The sequence below is a fragment of the Peromyscus leucopus genome, chromosome 19 (genome assembly GCF_004664715.2).
Source record: "Peromyscus leucopus breed LL Stock chromosome 19, UCI_PerLeu_2.1, whole genome shotgun sequence".
Classification (NCBI taxonomy): domain Eukaryota; kingdom Metazoa; phylum Chordata; class Mammalia; order Rodentia; family Cricetidae; genus Peromyscus; species Peromyscus leucopus.
Window position 1 is genome coordinate 21,211,872 of NC_051079.1, and position 20,067 is coordinate 21,231,938.

Sequence of the window (20,067 nt, forward strand, 5' to 3'; positions counted from 1 at the left end):
TATTTCAGTAAGAGAGAAATGATTCCAGCTAATTTCTAGATTCAGATAAGACTAACATGTAAAACATTAAGCACTTTAATCACCATTTTTATGATCTGTGAAAGGGTGGTTACATATTTGTAATATTTGAATGGTTTTATTCTACCCTGAAAATAATCATGCTAATAAATTTTGCTATGCCTTAAAATGGTATCATAATTTCTACAAATACCATTGTATTATACAGGGATTTGCTTTGTCTCCTTTGTATTTTTTTATTTTAGTCTTGGTATGTTTAACTTGACAGCCTGATTTGTAAATACTGATTTTTTTTTTTTCGGCTAGTCCAGAAAAATTAAGTCTTTTTGGTAAGGTTTGTTTTATTTATATATAAGCCTGTGTGCAATTCCAAGAAGTCAGGGGTGTGTCAGAGCCTTCGAGCTGGAGTTGCCAGCATTTGGAAGCTGCCCACCATGAGTCTGATAAAGCAGGAAGCACTCTTAACTGCTAAGCCATCTCTCCAGCCCTTAAAGAATGTTTAGCTGTGCGTTTGTGTAACTCCCCCCCCCCAAAGCCTGTGCAGACTGAGCCAGGTGTGGGGTTATATTATATATGATAGAACTCTAGCACTCAGGAAACTGAGGGAGGAGGGTCACAAATTCAAGATTAGCCTGGCTTACACAGCAACTTCCAAGCCTACCTGGGTTACTTTGCATGACCCGGTCCAAAAAGTAAGTTTAGGGCTGAGGATGTGGCTCAGTTGGTGGAGCATTTACCTAGCATGCAGAAGGCTCTGGGTTTGGCCCACAGCAGCATAAACAGAGCTTGATGATCCATGCCAACATTCCCAACACTGAAGAGGGGCATGGGGAATCAAAGTTCAAGGTCATCTTCCACTACATAGCAAGTTGGAGGCCAGCCTGGGATATGTAAGAAGCTACCTTTAAAAGCCAAAACCAGGCTGGGCGGTGGTGGCACATGCCTTTAATCCCAGCACTCGGGAAGAAGAGCACTTGGGAGGCAGAGCCAGGTGGATCTCTCTGAGTTTGAGGCCAGTCTGGGCTACAGAGTGAGTTCCAGGAAAGGTGCAAAGCTACAGAGAGCGAAACCTTGTCTCAAAAAAAAAAAAAACCTTGGGCAGGTGAGTTGGCTCAGTGGTTAAGGGTACCTGTGCCAAGTTTCATGACCTGAGTTTAACCCCCAGGATCTGCATAGGGTGGGAGAGAACCCCCACAAGTTGTCCTCTAACCACCACAAGACACTCGTGCAAGTGTATGCGTGGGCCCCAGAGTAGGGGCTGGGGTCAGAGAGTAACTGTGGGAGTTGCTGCTTCCCTTCTACCCCGTGGGTTCTGGGGGTGGAACTCTGTAATCAAGCGGGACCATGGGTGCCCTTAACTGCTGAGCCATCTCATGGCCCCTGTTTTTGAAACAAGATCCTCTGTATTTTGGGCTGACATGCAGTGTAGAAGAGATGACCTTGAAGTTCTGATCCTTCCCCCTCTGCCTCCTGGTTGTTGAGGTTGCAGGCATGGTTTCTGATCTGTCTATTTTGTCATTCTGAGATGGTATTTTTTAATGTTTCTTTAATTGTGTGTGTCCATGTGTGGACATTATGTATATGTGAGCACAGGTGCCCATGGAGGCCAGAAGCTGGCTCCATCCCTTCTAAAGCTGCAGTTACAGATGGTTTTGAGTCACCAAACATGGTGCTGAGACCAAACTGCCATCTCTCCAGCCCTCTGTTTACTTATTTTTTATTTTTGTTTTTAATGGTGTGTGATGTTGGGGGTGGCATGTGCATGTGTGAGTGCTGGCACTCAAGGAGTCCAGAGCAGGGCAGAGTCAGATCCCCTGGAGCTGTCTTGCAGGTCATTGTGTGCCAAATCTCATGGATGCTGGGAACCCAGCTCAGGTCCTCTTCAAGAGCCGTGTGTGCTCTCAACCGCTGAGCCATCTCTCCAGCCCCACTTTGTACTTTTTCAGTGTGGTTGCTGGAAAACTGAAAGGTGTATGTGATTTTGTATTCCTATTTGAACAGTGCTGGTATAAAATTTCAAGCACCTTAAAATATTTAATAGCCTTGGAACCCTTTCTTGGTTATTCTGATAACTGATAAGAATTGCCTTGTGGGAACCGGGCGGTGGTGGCGCACGCCTTCAATCCCAGCACTCGGGAGGCAGAGCCAGGCGAATCTCTGTGAGTTCGAGGCCAGCCTGGGCTACCAAGTGAGTCCCAGGAAAGGCGCAAAGCTACACAGAGAAACCCTGTCTCGAAAAACCAAAAAAAAAAAAAAAAAAAGAATTGCCTTGTGGGGCTGGAGCAATGGCTTAATGGTTAAATGGTTAAGAGTGGACTGCTCTTACAGAGGACCCAAATTTGATTCCCAGAGCCATGTCAAACAGGCAGCTACATCTGCCTATAACTCCAGCTCCATGGAATCCAATGCTTCTGGCCTCCAAGAATACCCACACATGTGTGCACATACCCACACAAAGAAACACATAATTAAAAATAATTTCTTAACTTCTTTTTATTTCAAATTATGCCTGTGTTCATATGTGTGTGTTGCTAAGAGTCTAACACACAGCCTTAAATGTGCTAGACAGGTGCTCTATTATTGAAATACATCCTTAAACCCAAGAATAATCTTTTGTATTTATTTTTTCCTCAACAAATAAGGAATTTACTTTTATTTGGGGTTTTAATAAAATTAGTAAATTACATTTGCATTGTAAGGAAAAGGGTCCTGCTATTTTCTATCTCCAGTAGGTACAAGCTGTTGGAAATTAGTATCAGCTATCTATTTTTGAAGTGCCTTGGATAGTGGTTCTATCAGTTAAAAATGAAGATTCTTCACCTGGTACCCATGGATTACTTCAGAAGTTTATTTTTTTAGCACTATTGTCTAGCTGATATGTAATTTAATAGATTAATTTCTTTTTTAAAACAGAATCCCTTTTTTTGTTTGTTTTTTTGTTGTTTTTGGTTTTTGTTATTTTTCGAGACAGAGTTTCTCTGTGTAGTTTTGGTGCCTGTCCTGGATCTCGCTCTGTAGACCAGGCTGGCCTCAAACTCACAGAGATCTGCCTGGCTCTGCCTCCTGAGTGCTGGGATTAAAGGTGTTCATCACCACTGCCCAGCTTAAAACAGATTCTTAAACTGTATCCAAGGATGGCCTAGAATTCACAGCAATCTTCCTGCCTCATCCTCCTAAGAACTAGGATTATAGGTGTTACAGGATTATAAACTTGATTTTATTGTATTCCTGATAATTTGCAGTAAGACTGTGAGATGGGTACTTAATGAAAAGAAAAACAATTCTTAGTACATAGTTTTAAGTAGCAAGTACAGTAGCAGCTAAGGATTGAACCCTGAGCCTTATACATGCTAGGTAAAAATGTTCTACTGCTCAGATCCATGCCTTAGCCCTGTGCTTTGTTTCTTGAAACAAGGATTTAGCCCTTACACTTTAATGTTATCTTTGTGTGTAGACTGTCTTAACTAGAGCTGACCTTCTGCATTATTTCCAGTTTCAGCCCAGGCCCCAAACTCCACCATCACAGCTCAGACTGGCGTTGGTGTAGCATCTACAGTACACTTGAACCCCATGCAGCTGATGACAGTAGATGCTTCCCATGCTCGACATATCCAGGGGATCCAGCCAGCACCCATCAGTACACAAGGAATCCAGCCAGCCCCCATTGGGACATCAGGGATCCAGCCTGCACCAATTGGCACACAAGGAATCCACTCAGCAGCCCCAATCAACACTCAGGGGCTCCAGCCAGCAACAATGGGTAATCAGCAGCCGCAGCCTGAAGGAAAAACCTCAGGTAAATTTAACTCTTTAGAGAAAGTGGAGAACAGATGCTCAGCAGATACAGGAACTAATCACAAAGCCTCAATACCCACATAGTGGAAAGAGAGAACCCAGTCCAAGTTGTCTTTGTATATGCACACACAAGAGGAAGAAGTGAGTTGTAACACAAGTACATTATACATACAAATAAACTTATCTCTCGGCATGGAAGAAAAGAAGTACACCTGAGTTTTAATCTTGGCCCTGCCACTTTCAGGCTCTGTGGCCTCAGGTAATTTCTCCTTTGTTAAGTTTCAACATTGTAAGATAAGCTGCTTAGAATTTACCCATAACTTCACATTAAAAATAGGATGTCTGAGCCCAGAGAGGTGGCACACACCCTTAATCCCAGCACTCAGGAGGCAGAGGCAGGTGGATCTCTTTGACTTCAAGGTCAGCCTGGTCTACAGAGTGAGTTCCAAGACAACCAGGGCTACATAGTGAGACCCTGTCTCACTATGCAAATAAATAGCATGTGTGGAGCTCGAGAGATGGCTCAGAAATTATGAGCACTGCTTGTGTGTCCAGAGGACCCAGGTTTGACACCCAGCACCTATATAGCAACTAACAACGCTCTGTAACTACAGTTCCAGGGGATCCCACCCCCATCTCTTGGTCTCCTCAGGCAATGCACACACACAGTACACAGACATACATGCAGGCAAAACACCTATACACATAAAATGAAAATAGAAATAAATCTTAGAAATAGCATGTGCGACTATCCTAATCTGCGTTTGCAGTTAGGCTGAAGAGTTCTAGAAAAAGCTTAAAGTTAAAAGAGCAAAATTGGGGGTTGGGGACTTAGCTCAGTGGTAGAGTGCTTGCCTAGCAAGCATAAGGCCCTGGGTTTGGTCCTCAGCTCAAAAAAAAAAAAAAAAGAACAAAATTACCTTACAGTGTTGTCATTCAGATTCCATTTCTTCAGAGTTGTATTGTAAAGTAGTAAAATCTTAATGCTACCCTAATATTGCTAATGTTGACAACAAAAATACTAGTAGAGTAATCATTATATATAATGTAATGATTCATTGTGCTTAAAATAATTGATGAGCTGTTTTTCTAATGAATTTTCAAAATGATAAGAGAGAAGTACTACATACCCATAATACCAGTACTTGGAATATTGAAGCATTCATACTTGCCAGCGAAATATCTGTACACATAAAGTAAAAATAACTAAATATATTTTTTTAGAAAGATAAACGGTATTATAATCTGTATTGGTGACTTTTCTCAATGTGCCTACAGGCACAATGAGCCTTGTGCTATTTCTTCTGTTTCTTATCTTTTGAGGACAGGAGTTTTCTGGAGTCAAACCCAAGACTTCATATATGCTAGGCACATGCCAGACAAGTGAGCCACATCTCTAGCTCCTGTTATCCTCTGAAGTGGGGCGTTTATATCATGACTACCTAATGCCAGGGTCTAAACGTTTTTTCTGTCTTAGATGGCATTTCATAAAGCTGTCCTGTTTCTCTTGTCCTCTATTCTGTTTCAGCAGTGGTGTTGGCAGATGGAGCTACAATTGTAGCCAACCCTATCAGCAATCCATTCAGTGCTGCTCCAACAGCAACAACTGTGGTCCAGACTCACAGTCAGAGTGCTAGCACCAACACACCAGCCCAGGGCTCGTCTCCCCGGCCAAGCATACTACGGAAGAAACCTGCCACAGATGGGTGAGTAGATTCAGAAGGGCATAGGCATAAAGATTAGATTACTACATCCAATGCAGAAAACAACTTAATTCTATCTCTGTTACACTTCAGATTTTCTCCAGGGTCTAGAGAGAAGACTCAGCAGTCTCAGCACTTACTACCCTTGCAGAGGACCTGGGGTTGGTTCCTAGAACTCACATAGCATTCACAGACAGCCATCTATAACCACAGTTCCAGAGATCTGATGCCCTCTTCTAGACACCAGGCATGCACGTGGTACACAGGCAGGCAGAGCACTCATACACATACATGTTTTAATAAATTAAATAAAAATTCCTCCAAAACACAGGATCGCTCGGTAAGCTACACCCTGCTCAGACTACGACATTAGGACTCTTCCAGTCAGGGGATGACAGCTTCAGTTGCATGTTGTATACTGTATGCCTTAGGAGTTCTCTCTAGCTTTGGAAGTCTTAGTTTGCCTCTGTTGCTGTGGTAAAGACCAACAAAAGCAACCTGGGAAGGAAAGGGTTTCTTTGGCTTACACATCACAGACCATCATGAAAGAAGTCAGGGAGGAACACAAAGCAGGAGCCTGGAAGCAGGAACTGAAGCAGAGGCCATAGAGAAATATGCTTTCTGGCTTGCTCTGTGGCTTGCTACACTTACTCTTATACCCAGGATCACCTACCTGGGGGTGCCACCACCCACGGTGAACTGGGCCCTTCCATAACAATCATTAATCAAGAAAATGCAGATTTACCTACAGGTCAGTGTCATGGCAATGTTTTCTCAGTTGAGGTTCCATCTTCTTAAATGACTCCAACTTTTGCCAAGTTGACAAAAGGGGGAAAACACACACAATCTAATCCTAGAACTGTTACTTAGCCTTATAATTAAGTCTTTGGATATGTCTTGGGGTTTTCTTAATATGGACCATATATGCATACAATATATATTTTAAAAAAATTTTTTTTTTCATCAAACATGAAATGTTGCTCAGGACTAGCAGTTTTTCAGTCATATTAAGGCTCTTCGGTGACAGTATTTAGGACAGTATTTTTGTGTGCTCTAGATGCCTTCCGGCATAGGGGAAGCCTCGTGCTGTTGAAATATAGTGGGGTGTGAGCACTCGTGTTTGAGAGCAAGTGTCCGGCTGAGCCAAGATGATGGCGTCAGCACTGAAAAAGCAAACTGGGGTCAAAAGGCTGAAGTGGGTCAGTGCAGTCTTCAGGTACACAGCAGTGGACATTGGGCCAGTGCGGGGCTTTCCAATGTGTAGTTCTCTTCCTAGACAGAGTTATTGTCTTTGCTCATTATGAATACTCTGTAAAAAAGATTTTTTTTTTAAAGCTCCATTGAGCCCATGGTAAAATAACCCTAATAAAACAGAAAACAGAGCTAGGGAGATGGTTCAGCACACACTCATCGGGCAGTGGTGGTGCACACTTTTAATCCCAGCACTTGGGAGGCAGAGGCAGGGGGATCTCTGAGTTCGAGGCCAGCCTTGTCTACAGAGTGAGTTCCAGGACAGCCAGGGCTATGTAGAGAAACTCTGTCTGGAAACACCAAAGGGGAAAAAAAAAAGCACACACTCGCTGCTCTTCAGAGTTTGGTTTCCAGCACCCATGCAGAACAGTCCACGGCTGCCTGTCATTCCAGGGGATCCATAGGGATCTAGAGTCACACACACACATGCCCCCCCCCAGACACAGATGTACACATTATTTAAAAAGAAGGTGACAGAGTCTGTAAGATAGAGTGATCATGCACGCGTCAGTTTCTCTTAAAAATCGTGTAGAACTTAGTATCTTGTGTTTAGAAAGGAAAAGACTACCGTGGCTGGAGAGGTGGCTCAGCAGTGCAGAGCACTTGCTGCTCTTGCAGAGGTCAGGTTCAGTTCTCAGTGCTAACATGGGAACTAACAGCCTGCTTGTAACCATAGTTCAGAGAATCTGATGCCTTCTGATCTCCTTGGATATTAGGCATTCATATGGTGCACACACCTGCAGGCAGGGCAGTCAGACACACAGAAGAAAATGAGTAAATCTAAAAATACAGTTTTTAAAGATTGCAGGTACACAGGATGGTGAAAACAGGAGAGGTCTCAGCAGCAACAAATGTTGAAGATGAAAAGCAGTGATCCATGGTCGCAACCTTGGTTGTGAGGAGACCAGATATTTGCAGAAGGTTGAGAGGCATTCTTATTGAAGCTGCATGGTTTGGGAGAGGATGAGAAGAAATAGGGGTTAAAATGGAGTCAGTTCTTTTAAGGAGAGTAGGCTAAAATTTGGAGCACAGGCAAAGCCAAGAGTCCTGTGGAGCACACTGCCTCCAGCCTGAGAGAAAGTTCTCAGGACAGGAGCTACAGTGAAACTCACTGTAGATAAGCCCTTCCCACATGCTCAGAAGACCCGCTGGCCCATATATTATCTGACATTTTTTGCATGTGAGCTCTGACTAATACATGAATACACCTTGCTAAGTACTGAAGCAGGATTGCTAGGTCATGGTTATCGTCTACACTCACCTCCTGTGTGTACATCTGCCCATGACTTTTCCAAGTGGCCAGACTGGCTGTTTATACTCTTAAGCAGCAGAAAAGACCTTTTTGTTTGTTTGTTTTTGTGGGGTTTTTTTTGTTTTTGTTTTGTTTTGTTTGTTTTTTGGCCTTGCCAACTCTTGTTGCTACAAGTTAGATTATTTCAGGGTTATATCTCATGAGTTTTTGTTTGGTTGGTTTGATTTTGATGTTTACTTGCCGATGTTTGGTAGATGGTTTAGCTTGTTTTGTTTAGATACTTTTGCTTTTGGAAAAGTTTATAATGGTATAAGCATTGACTGTAGGGCCGGGTGTGGTGGTGCATGTCTTTCATTCCAGCATTCAGGTTTCAGAGGCAGGTGGATCTCTGTAAACTTGAGGCCAGCATGGTCTTATAAAGCATGTTTTAATATATAGTCTTGAGTATTCAAGGCTAGCTTCAAACTGTCCTTGCACTTCTGATCCTCCTGCTTCCATGGCTGGAGTGCTGGAATGATTGCTAGAGACCAAGCTGTCTAGTTCCCCAGTTCCTTGTGTGAAGCTAGCCAGGCTAACCTCAAGAGTCCCTGTTTAGCCAAGGACAGCCTTGAATCCCAAGGCCTGCTTTCACTTACCATGTGCTAGGGTCACAGACAGGTCTGTGTCACCACCATGCCCAGCTATTTGGGTTTTTTGCTTGTTTAGTTGATTGATTACATTGATTATTGTGGTCTGAGTATTAAATCTAGAGCCTTGTGTATACTAGACAAAGGCTATACCATTAAGCTATCCCCAGCTTCTACCGACTATCTTCTGCCATATTACTTTGAAGCAAATTTTGATCATGTTATTTTATTTGTGTATATTTCACATGTGTCTGTTGGGGTATACATACTTAAAAATGGGGGGAGACGCCGGGCGGTGGTGGCGCAAGCCTTTAATCCCAGCACTCGGGAGGCAGAGCCAGGCGGATCTCTGTGAGTTCAAGGCCAGCCTGGGCTACCAAGTGAGTTCCAGGAAAGGCGCAAAGCTACACAGAGAAACCCTGTCTAAAAAAAAATGGGGGGAGACAACTTAATGACATCAACTATCCAGTCATTGTTCAAATTTCTAGTGGTTTGGGTGTATCGCAAATTTTGTTTTATTTTGTATTATTTAAATCACTGTCAGCTTTTGTTTATTATTTCGTTGTTATTTGTGATGTTTGTTGTTTTGTATAGTGGTTTGGGTTTTTTTGTTGTTGTTTTTTAGAAATAGTCGTCATAGCTCCAGGCTGTCCTTGAACTCATGACTATCCTGCCTCAGTCTCCCAAGCACTCGAGTCATGGTTATATTCTACCGCACCCAGATTTTTTTGAGGTTGGCTTATTAGAGGAATTTGGTCTTTTGATCCTCACTGTGAATTTTTCTCAGAGCCCATACTATTTCGTAATGGCCATAAATTTGTTGGCTTAACACAACAGATGTGTATTATCAATCAGTTCTAGTCTCTCCGCAGGACATTGGCAGTGTTGGTTCCTTCTGGAGTGTATGTCGTCCCTCTGCCCTGGCTCCTGGTGGTACTTGTTTGCATTTCTTGGGTAGTCTCTCTCCGTATTGAATGCCCTAATCTTTGTGTCTGTCTCAATTCCCATTCTCCTTTCTTTTCTAAGGTACTGGTGATTACATTTAGGAAAGACCCTGGACTTACAATGATCTTACTTAAGATGTTTAGTTAATTGCACTTTCAAAGACCTGCTTACCCTGAGCTGGAGAGATGGCTCAGTGGCTAAGGGCACTGACTGCTCTTCCAAAGGACCCAGGTTCAGTTCCTAGCACCGACTTGCTCTCACAGCCATCTGTAATGGGGATCCAATGCATTCTTATGGCCTCTGAGGGCATCAGGCCTGTGTGTTGTACTCAGACATACATGCAAGCAAAACAACCATGCACAAAAAAATAACAAGGACATTATTCTCAAGTAAAGTTAAATTTACATGTACAAAGATTAAGCCCTATGTATACATAGTGTTCATTAGTTCAGCAGAACACACCTAATTGTGTTTCATTTGTTCTAGCCTGTGCATTCATGGAAGTTGTTGTGTGTGTCTGTAAGATTAATAAGGGTCAGAAAGATGACTCATCAGTTAAAGGCGCATCCTATGACATTACACATACACATGGTACATACACGTATGCACACACAATGTAATTTTTTTAACCATAAACCATAATAGTAAATAAAAGTTTGATTAGATTCAATTTTTGTATGTATTTATTGCTTCTTCCAGGATGAGTGCTTCATAAGGAGATAATTAGTCTCTCATTGGAAGACAGGATGGCTGGTGGTTACCCTCTTGAGATGTTAGTAGCTCAGTAAATGGGCACTGGAAACGATAGACTCTAATTCTAGCCATTCTTTCTCAAGCCCATTCTCATCTGGCACTTGGTCCAACCACTGTTTTTAAACTAAATATACTGAAGTCACTTCTGGCATCTGTCCCACTAAAGCCAGGGATACATTCTCAACCAGAACTTATGTGACTTCTGTCACACAACAAACACAGTTGCTCTCTGATTTTTTCCTGTGGTCGTTCTTTTCACTGGATTTCCAAAAGTTTGCTCTTATCTCTCTCAGTATATAATTACATAATAATGATTGTGAACACCTTAAAATGGATTTTAGTAATAACAAGAGATAGAAGGTGTCACATGCTAGAAGCAGCTCATAGTCATGATGTGGTTGCCCCTTGGAGTTTATAGCAGAAAGTGATTAGGGATGGGGAAAGAACTTGCTGCATTTTGTTAAAAGCCATTTAAAGCTGGTGCAGTAACACATCTGTGACCCCACTCCTCAGAAGATTAAGAAATAACAAGACTATCAAGAGAAGAGAAAAAAAGTAATACTTGATGAGTATGCTGATATATCCCGTCATTCAGAAAGACAGAAGGGGTATCAAAGCAAAGTTGAGGCTTCCCCAGACCAGCCAGGGTTGCATACAGAGACCTTGTCTCAAATCTAAACAAAGAAACGACTAAAAAGCCTTGTCGTTGTAATAGTTTATTTTCAGCAGATGTGCCTGGCAAATGTATCTTGCACTGCTATTTTCTGGGTTTATCTCATTTCTTTCAGAATGGCAGTTCGGAAAACTCTCCTCCCTCCTCAGCCTCCTGAAGTGACTAGTCCTCGAGTAGAAAGCTCTATGCGGAGTGCATCCGGGTCACCTAGACCTGCAGGGTGAGCTCATACATTATCATCATTCTTACTTTAAGTTACGTATCATCGTGTAGCAAAGTTTAATATGACCAACTTCACATGATTTCGGGGGGAGGGTCGAAGGGTGGCGGCACCTCTTTCCATATGATGGCTTTTCCAGGTTCATGACCTGGGCCACTTACCATTTGTAATATTTATAGAGTGAGCACACTCCTAATAGCTAGCAACTACCTTATAGCATTCTAGTGTATTTAAAGCAAATGTTCAAAGCACAGAACACACAGCCTGCCTCATAATAAACACCCACTTGTTACTTTTCTATGGCATCATGGGATGGGAGAGATGACTGTCAGTAAACTGCCTGCTTCACCAATATGAACACCTGAGTTCTGATCAGCAGCAGCCACGTAAAAGCCAGGCACTAGGTGCTAAGTAACAGAGGCAGCTGGATCCCCAAAGCTTCCCAGCCAGCCAGTCTAGCCAACAATGAGCTTCAGGTTCAGTGAAAAATCCTGTCAAAAAAACAAAGGGAGCCGGGCGGTGGTGGCGCACGCCTTTAATCCCAGCACTTGCAAGGCAGAGCCAGGTGGATCTCTGTGAGTTCGAGGCCAGGCTAGCTACACAGAGAAACCCTGTCTCAAAAAAACAAAAAAGGGGGAGGGGGTAGGGCTAGAGAGATTGCTCAGAACTCACACTGCTCTTGCAAAGGACCCAAGTTTGACTCTCATGACCCACATAAGGTGGCTAACAACTACCTCAACTTCCTGCATAATTAAAATTACAAACAGAATATAGCTGAGTTTTGTGGTGGTGCACCCCTTTAATCTCAGAATTTAGGAGGCAGAGGTAGGTGGATCTCTTGTGAGTTCAAAACCAGTTGGTCTATATAACAAGTTCCAGACCAGGCCAGCCAAGACTACACAGTGAGACCCTGTCTCAAAAAAAAACAAAAAAAACAAAAACAGAAAAGGGGAGATAGTATGGCTGGATGTCTCAGCAGTTAAAAGCACCTGCTACTCTTGCAGAGGGTCCAAGTTCAGTTCCCAGCACCTACATGGTGGTTCTTGTCTGTCTGTTAATAAAACTTTAAAGATAAAAAGGCAGGGTCAGCGAGGAGGCTCCGTGCATAAAGATGACCTGTCAAGCCTGATGATCCACATAGTAGAGGGAGAATTGATTCCTGCACCGTGACACTCGTGTGTGCCCCCCCATAATAATCAATGAAAAATTTAAAAATACATAGGTTCTGGAGCATTGACTCAGCAGTTAAGAGTCCTTGCTACTCTTCTAGTAATCCGAGTTTGCTTCCCAACACCCACATCGACTGCTTACAAACACCTCTAACTCCAGTTCCAGGGAAACTGACACCTTCTGACACACAAACGGAAAATAGATGGATCTTTTAAAAAATAAAATTAATTAAATAAAATAAAACTAAATTAATTAAAATTTAAAAATGAAAAGTTGGAGGTAATGTATGTGTGCACATATTTAAAGTATAAAGTCAGAATCCTGCTGTTCCCCATCCCGAGTGCTGAGATTAAAGGTGTGTATCACTACCTGACCCTAAACACTATTTTAAGTTGCTGAAAATCACTTTGTACAGTTTCACCTTGCATGGTAGACATTTTTATAATCCTGCATAAAGGTCCACAGTGACAACTGTTAACATCCCTCCACCAGTCTTGGTCCTTGCTTTTTCTTCTTTCTGACGTACGTACGTACGTGTGTGTGTGTGTGTGTGTGTGTGTGTGTGTGTGTGTGTCTGTCTGTCTGTCTGTCTGTCTGTCTGTCTGTCTGTCTGTGTCTGTGTGTCTGTGTATGCTTTTTTACTTATTTAAAATCTCTGCTCTAGAATTAATCTTCCTGTAAATCACTACCTGTTCATTCTGCCACTTTTGTCTCCATTTTTACACTGGTGATTTTGGGGGAGGGGGCAGGGGAAAGGTTCCCCATGTCTTCCACATGCAAAAGAAATAAGGCTGAGAGAATGTAAACATACCTGTTTTTGTTAGTAGACAATGTCTCCAGATCCTAAAATATTTGACACAAGGCATCTATAAATGTTTGGGAGATTCATCAGTCATTGTAATGCTTGTCACACAAGCGTGAATACCTGAGTTCAATGTCCAATGTCCACATAAAAGCAAAGAGTAGTGGTACATGCCACTCAGGAGGCAGAGACAGGAGGATTCCTAGGTGCCAGCTACTATGAGCCAACACTCCATTTCAAAGCCTTTGGTTTTTTCCTAGGTGAAATAGAAATCCATTAGCACATTAAAGTATAGGGGCTGCATGATTTGACTTTTTTTTGGTTTTTTGAGACAGGGTTTCTCTGTGTAGCTTTGCACCTTTCCTGGATCTCCCTCTGTAGCCCAGGCTGGCCTCGAACTCACAGAGATCTGCCTGCCTCTGCCTCCCAAGTGCTGGGATTAAAGGCGTGCGCCACACCACCCGACTGACTTTGTTATTTTATTTTGTGAATTGTGTTAGGGATTATACCAAAAGCCTCATAAAAACCAGGAAAACTACCTGTTTTTTTAAAGATTGCACTAACTCTGGGAGTATAGTTTAGTGGTTGACACTAGACTGGCATGTGTGAGATCCTAGGTTTAGCCCCCAGCACTGACACACGAGCATAATAAATGAGTAAAGCAGGCGTTCTGGCCCTGTACTTTAGCCGTAAGAGAGCAGGCGTGAAAGTGGGCCCACCAGAGAAGGGGTGATAGACTGACACTCTTTTAGTGGCTTGAGAGGATCCGGAAGGTAAAGAAAGGCTTAAGAGCAGGCTTGGTGCCACACGTCTTTAACCCTAGCACTGAGGTAGGATAGGTGGATCTCTTGTGAGTTTGAGGCCAGCCTGGTCTGTATGGCAAGTTCTAGACCAGCCAGAGTTAACAGTGCTAAGTAAGACTTTGTCCCCAAACAATACCAAAAAAAACGTCTTTTCGGTGGCGGTAGGTTTTTATTTGTTTTTTCCTGTGTTAGAAACTGGACACACGACCTTTTGAGTGATAGACAGTTGCTCTGCTGTGAACTCTATACCAAACCAGATATTACAGTTTTACAAGAAACATATTCATTTTGTTATGATTTATGTGTAGTGTTTGTCTTCGTGTATGCATGTACACCATAGATATGCCTGGCACATTTGGAGGCCAGAAGAGGGCCTAGAACTAGAATTCTAGACAGCTGTATGCTATCTTGTGGTTGTTGGGAACAGAACCCAGATCCTCTTTAAGAACAGCAAGCACTCTTCAACTACTGAGCCATCTCTCCAGACCCTTTCTCTTTTTTTTTTTTTAAACACATTTTTTCATTGTCTAAAATTGTAGCTAGAGTTTTCCTCTTTTGCCCACAGTCAGGACAAATCTTTGTCACCCGCCAGTCCCACAGCTGCTCAGACCCAACCAAGTAAACACAGAGACTTATATTGCTTACAAACTGTATGGCCGTGGCAGGCTTCTTGCTAACTGTTCTTATATCTTAAATTAATCCATTTTTATAAATCTATACCTTGCCACGTGGCTCCTGGCTTACCGGAGTCTTCACATGCTGCTTGTCATGGCAGCGGCTGGCAGTGTCTCTCTGCCTCAGCCTTCCGCTTCCCAGAATTCTTCTCTCTCCTTGTCCCACCTACTTCCTGCCTGGCCACTGGCCAATCAGTGTTTTATTTATTGACCAATCAGAGCAATTTGACATACAGACCATCCCACGGCATAAAATATATTTTTTTTCAAAGTAATATGGATATTAGTTTTTTGTTGTTGGGTTTTCATGGGTGGTTTTTGTTTGTTTTGTTGTTGTTGTTTTTCCCTTTGTTTTGTGGCTGGATTACGAACTGAACCAATACCCTCAGACATCCCAGCATCTACATATAGTAGCTCATAACCATACAAACCCCCAGTTCCAGAAGATCCTGCAACCTCTTCTGGCCACCGAAAGCACCAGGCACACAAGTGGACACAGACAGACATGCAGACAGAACACTCATACACATAAAATAAAGTTAAAAAAAATAAACTGTCCAAAAATTGCAATATTGTTATAAAATTGAAGATTAGGATACACACACACACACATTTGTTTGTTTGTTTATGTGTGTGAGGGCAGGCACGGGCATGAGTGTCAGAGGGACAGCCTTGGTGTCTCTCTGTCTTTGCCTTCCACTGCATTTGAAGCAGCGTTTCTTCCTTGTCCTAACGTGTGCCTTGTTAGGTGACTGCTGAGGTTCCGGGAACTCTGCTGTCCCTACTTCTCATCTCATTGTAGGGGCGCTGAGGTGACGGGTGGCTGTTAACTGCATCCAGCTTTATACAGATTCTGGGGATCTGAAGTCAGACTCTCAAACCTGAAAAGCCAGTGCTCTGTATCTGCGCATCTCCCCTGCTCCTTTTTCCCCCCTCTCATTGTAAAACAGGGTCTCACTGTGTAGCCCAAGCCAACCTTGAACTCCGAGTTTCCTGCCTCAGCCTCACTAGTGCTTTCATTACACATCAGTGCAACAGTGGCCAGCAGGATATACACTTTGGAGTTTGTTTATCTGCAACTAATAATTGACCCTAGGGCCTCCAGCACTCCATCTTTTCTATCTTTTGCAACTTTGCCACTTGCAAAATTCCCTCTTTATGAAAAATAGGCATGTAAGAAAATTCATACGAGGGCTTGAGAGATAGCCCGGTGGTCAAAAGTACTTGCTGCCCTTGCAAACAACCCAAGTTCCCTTCCCATAACCCAGGTTAGGTGACTCACACTGCCTGAATAACAGCTCCAAGGGATCCAGTGCCCTCTTCTGGCCTCTGCAAGTACTTGCACACATGTGCACAAACATATAGACACACACATGTACCTAAATAAATCTTTTTTAAAATCTGGTATGCAAGAAATGTGAATATAATTATAGTTTTAAAAGGAAAAAGCTCCTTTTTTGATAGCACACACCTTTAATTCCAGTACTTAGGAAGCAGAAGCCGGAGCATCTCTTAACTTCAAGGCCAGGCAGAAGTACGTAGCGAGATCCTGTCTCGAAGAAGAAAACTGCAACAATATACATATGTACATTAGAGTCCTTGTTCAGTGATGTGACGCCAAGTGATTTCTTTTTGAATGTTCACTGTTTTCTAATTGAATTGAATTACTGCATATAAAACTTGCTACTCAAAGCTACACAGAGAAACCCCATCTAGTAAAAAAAAGAAAAAAACCACTGAGCTTGAGTATAGCTGAGTGCTGGAATATATACTTAGCATACTTAAGGCCCTAGATTCAATCCCTGATACCATAGGTAAATAGTTATTTTCTTCTAAATTAACTTAAAGGTGAGCATCTACAATCAAAGAGTAGAGTTTCAGTTGTGTGTGTTCTACAAAAAGAATTAAACAGATAAGATAGTTTTGTCTCGGTTGCTACATAATGTTCTCTTTTTGTGTTTCAGTGCCAAACCTAAGCCCGAAGTGCACATGTCTCTAGCCACTCCAGTCACAATGTCCTTGGAGACCATATCCAATCAGAATGCCGAACAGCCTACCATTGCGGTCCCACCAACTGCCCAGCAGCCTCCACCCGCCATTCCAAGCATGATTGCAGCAGCCAGTCCTCCATCCCAGCCAGCCATTGCTCTCTCAACCATTCCTGGAGCAGTCCCCGTCACGCCACCCATCACTACCGTTGCTGCTGCACCAACACCGTCGGCCCCTGTGGGTGGCAGTCTCTCCACCGTTCTGGGACCTCCTGTTCCTGAGATCAAAGTCAAAGAAGAAGTAGAACCAATGGACATCACGAGGCCTGTTTCCAGTAAGTTCCTCCACAGATCACTATTAGTCTGTCTCCCAGTTCTCCCCTGTAACTATCAGCCAGGAAACCCATCTCAGGCCAGGGCCACTCGGGAACATCCCAGTGTGTGCTGCCAGTCTGTCTTGTCTTCATTTCTAAGAAATGAAAGACTACTGAAAAACGACTTTTCCTATGACTCATTTTTACATTTGTGTGTGTGGGCACACACGTCCCACGACACTCGTAGGAATGTCAGAACAACAGTCAGTTCTCTTCACCATGTGGACCCAGGGATCAAACTCAGGTCCTCAGGCTTGACTTTACCTATTGACTCATTGCAGACCCCTTGAAAAATAGAGGCATTTTTGTAAAACGCTGCTTTTTTGTAAAAATTTTTTGGTGTTCCAAGACAGGGTTTCCCTGTGTAACAGTCCTGGCTGTCCTGGAACTCTCTGTAGATCAGGCTGACCTTGAACTCACAGAGGTCCTCCTGCTTCTGCCTCCTGAGTGCTGAGATTGAAGGTGCGCACCACCACTGCCTGGCTGCTCTTTTGCAATTTTATTTCTGAGCTATAATTAAAAAAATAAATCTCCCTATGCATATCTTTCAATATAACTTCCTTGTACTGATTAAGAAAATATTATTTTAAAGGATTTTAAAGTGATCCTAGCTGAGTACTATTAATTTATAATATACTCCGTATCAGGCTTGGTTGTGTTATTATGTAACAAAGTAAGATTTGTGGTTTTAAAAATACTCTCTTCATAAAAACATGATTAGTAAAATCTGAAAATTGTTATCCTTTTCCTCTTCCTCTCAACTCACTTTCCAGTCTGTGAAAGTCTGGTCACTTTTTCATTTCCTCCATGTTTATTTTATGTGGATGCATGTTTTGTATGCATGTCTGTTTGCATACCATGTGCTTACCTGGTGCCCTCAGAGGCCAAGAGAGGGCATCAGATCCTTTGGAAATGTTATGAGTTGCCATGTGGGTACTGGGAATTGAATCCCAGGTCCTCTGGAGGAGTGGCCAGTGCTTAACCTCTGAGTAAATTCCCAGCCCTAAAACTTAAGTCACTTTAAAGGTTTTTTGTTGTTGTTTTTTTAGGGGTGTGTGTGTGAAGTAATTTAGGATGGGATCGTGTGTTTTCTGACTACTTAAAGTAACTTAATCACTGTGTAATGTTTATTAAATAGAAAATCTGATGTGGAAGTCATTTTGTGCTCACTCTATGCTACCTGCCTGTGTGTGTGAAAAAAAGGCCTCTGTTTGCCATACTGTACGTATTGATTGAGTAAAGCCTATCGTTGGCCATCTATAATAGCTTTTCAAACTCGCTGTTTATCCAGGTAACTTAACACCTAGAATCTCAGGACTTGCAGGCAAAGCAGGAGGATGGCTATGAGTTCAGGGCTAGCCTAGAGTAACAGTGTTCCAGGCTACCCTGAGCTACTCATCTCAAAAAATAAAAACATTTGCTATGTCTTTACTTCAGCTTCTTTTTTGTTTTTCGAGACAGGGTTTCTCTGTGTAGCTTTGCGCCTTTCCTGGATCTTATTATTCCATGCTTGTACTTGGACAGGTGGCTTCAGTGGGTTCATCCATAATAGTAGGGAGGTGTGGCACAGCTTATGTCCTGGCAGCAGGAAACAGAATGCTGCCCTAATGAGTGTTTTCCTTCCCCTCTTTTTTTCTTTTCCTGTCCTGGCCCGCCAGCTGGTGGGATAGTGCCATTTATATCTCGGGGAATCTTAACCTCTTCGTCACCCCTCTCTGCTTCCTGGTTTCTAGGAGGTGAGCAAGTCTGTATCACCATACTGCTGGGCTCTAGCCTAGAAGCAGTGGAGCCAGCTATAGGCTAAATTATGGGTCAGCATAAGATTTGTGGGGTGAAAGCATGGCTTAAAGGTAGAGCATTTTGCCTAGTGTGCACAAGGCCTAGGTTCTTAGCACACCGCCAATAATAAGTCACAACAACACTAAAGTACACCCCCCCCCCCCGACTGTTTTGTCATCGCAGTGAAAGTGTGACAGGGAAGCTTTGAAAAGGTGTTAAGAGCTCACTGTAGAGCTGGTGAGAGACCCAGCTGGGACAGCTGCTGTCTGTCCTGATGACCTGAATTCACTTCCCCCAGACCCATGTGGTAGAAGGAGAAAACTGACTCCCAGAAGTGTTCCTCTGATCTCCACCTACGCCCTGGCACATGTCTGTACACACAAATAAATAAATGTAGCCGGGTGGTGGTGGCACACACCTTCAATCCCAGCACTCGGGAGGCAGAGGCAGGTGGATCTCTGTGAGTTCAAGGCCAGCCTGGTCTACAGAGCGAGATCCAGGACAGCACCAAAGCTGCACAAAGAAACCCTGTCTTGAAAAACAAAAAAAAAAAAAGTAAGTTTAAATTGGAAAGAAAAAAAGAAGAGCCTCATTCTGGAAGTGACCCTTGACTCACATGAAAGAGCTAAGTGCTGGTCCTGATGATTTCTGGCAAAAGAACACTCCAGACATAGAGGGCAGTAAGTGTAAAAGCCTGTGACAGGGTGTGCCAGATACATGCTTGAATTTAGGAAAGAGACATGAGTTGGAGCCAAGTGTATAGTGAGTGATGGATCTTGAACTCTGGCCAGTACTGGCTCTGCAGCCTGACCTTCCTGCCTTCAGTTCTCAGATGCTGCAGTTACATATGTACATCACCATATCCAGCTTAGCTGCCCTGTCGAGCCTCAAATTCACCACTTCTGCCTCAGATTCCTATTCCTGAGGTTCGAATCATATTCCACAATATCTAGCATTATGTGGCTTTTATATTTTTATTTTTGAGATGGTCTCAATGTGACTCAACGTTGCTTAAGGACGACTTTGAACCTAGAACTTAGTGTTTAAATGATATCTATACTGCTGACTGGCCCTGTGGTTGGCAGAGCCTCTGTCTTAGATTAAAACTCTTTTGGGAACTCCTTACACAATTGGTTATTGACTCTTTGGCCCTGCGATTAGTTTTGCTAAGAGGAGAGTTGGAAGCATGGGTGAAGGGTCTGGCATGCAAGTCCCATACCAGTCCGGTGGCAGGCTTATGT

At 43.0% G+C, this 20,067-nt stretch overlaps 1 protein-coding gene across 9 annotated transcripts in view; it reads left to right on the plus strand.

Annotated features, from left to right (window-relative positions):
- Sap130 (Sin3A associated protein 130) overlaps positions 1-20,067 on the plus strand; it is a 96,963-nt gene that overhangs the window by 60,269 nt on the left and 16,627 nt on the right. For 4 of the 9 annotated variants that reach the window (XM_028867085.2, XM_028867090.2, XM_028867091.2 and 1 more), the window contains exons 13-16: positions 3,512-3,814; positions 5,342-5,519; positions 11,132-11,236; positions 16,650-17,008. In XM_028867085.2, the coding sequence (XP_028722918.1) occupies positions 3,512-3,814; positions 5,342-5,519; positions 11,132-11,236; positions 16,650-17,008 (945 nt within the window). The remainder of the gene's footprint in view (positions 1-3,511; positions 3,815-5,341; positions 5,520-11,131; positions 11,237-16,649; positions 17,009-20,067) is intronic. The other 5 variants (XM_028867086.2, XM_028867092.2, XM_028867088.2 and 2 more) reach the window with 3 other exon arrangements.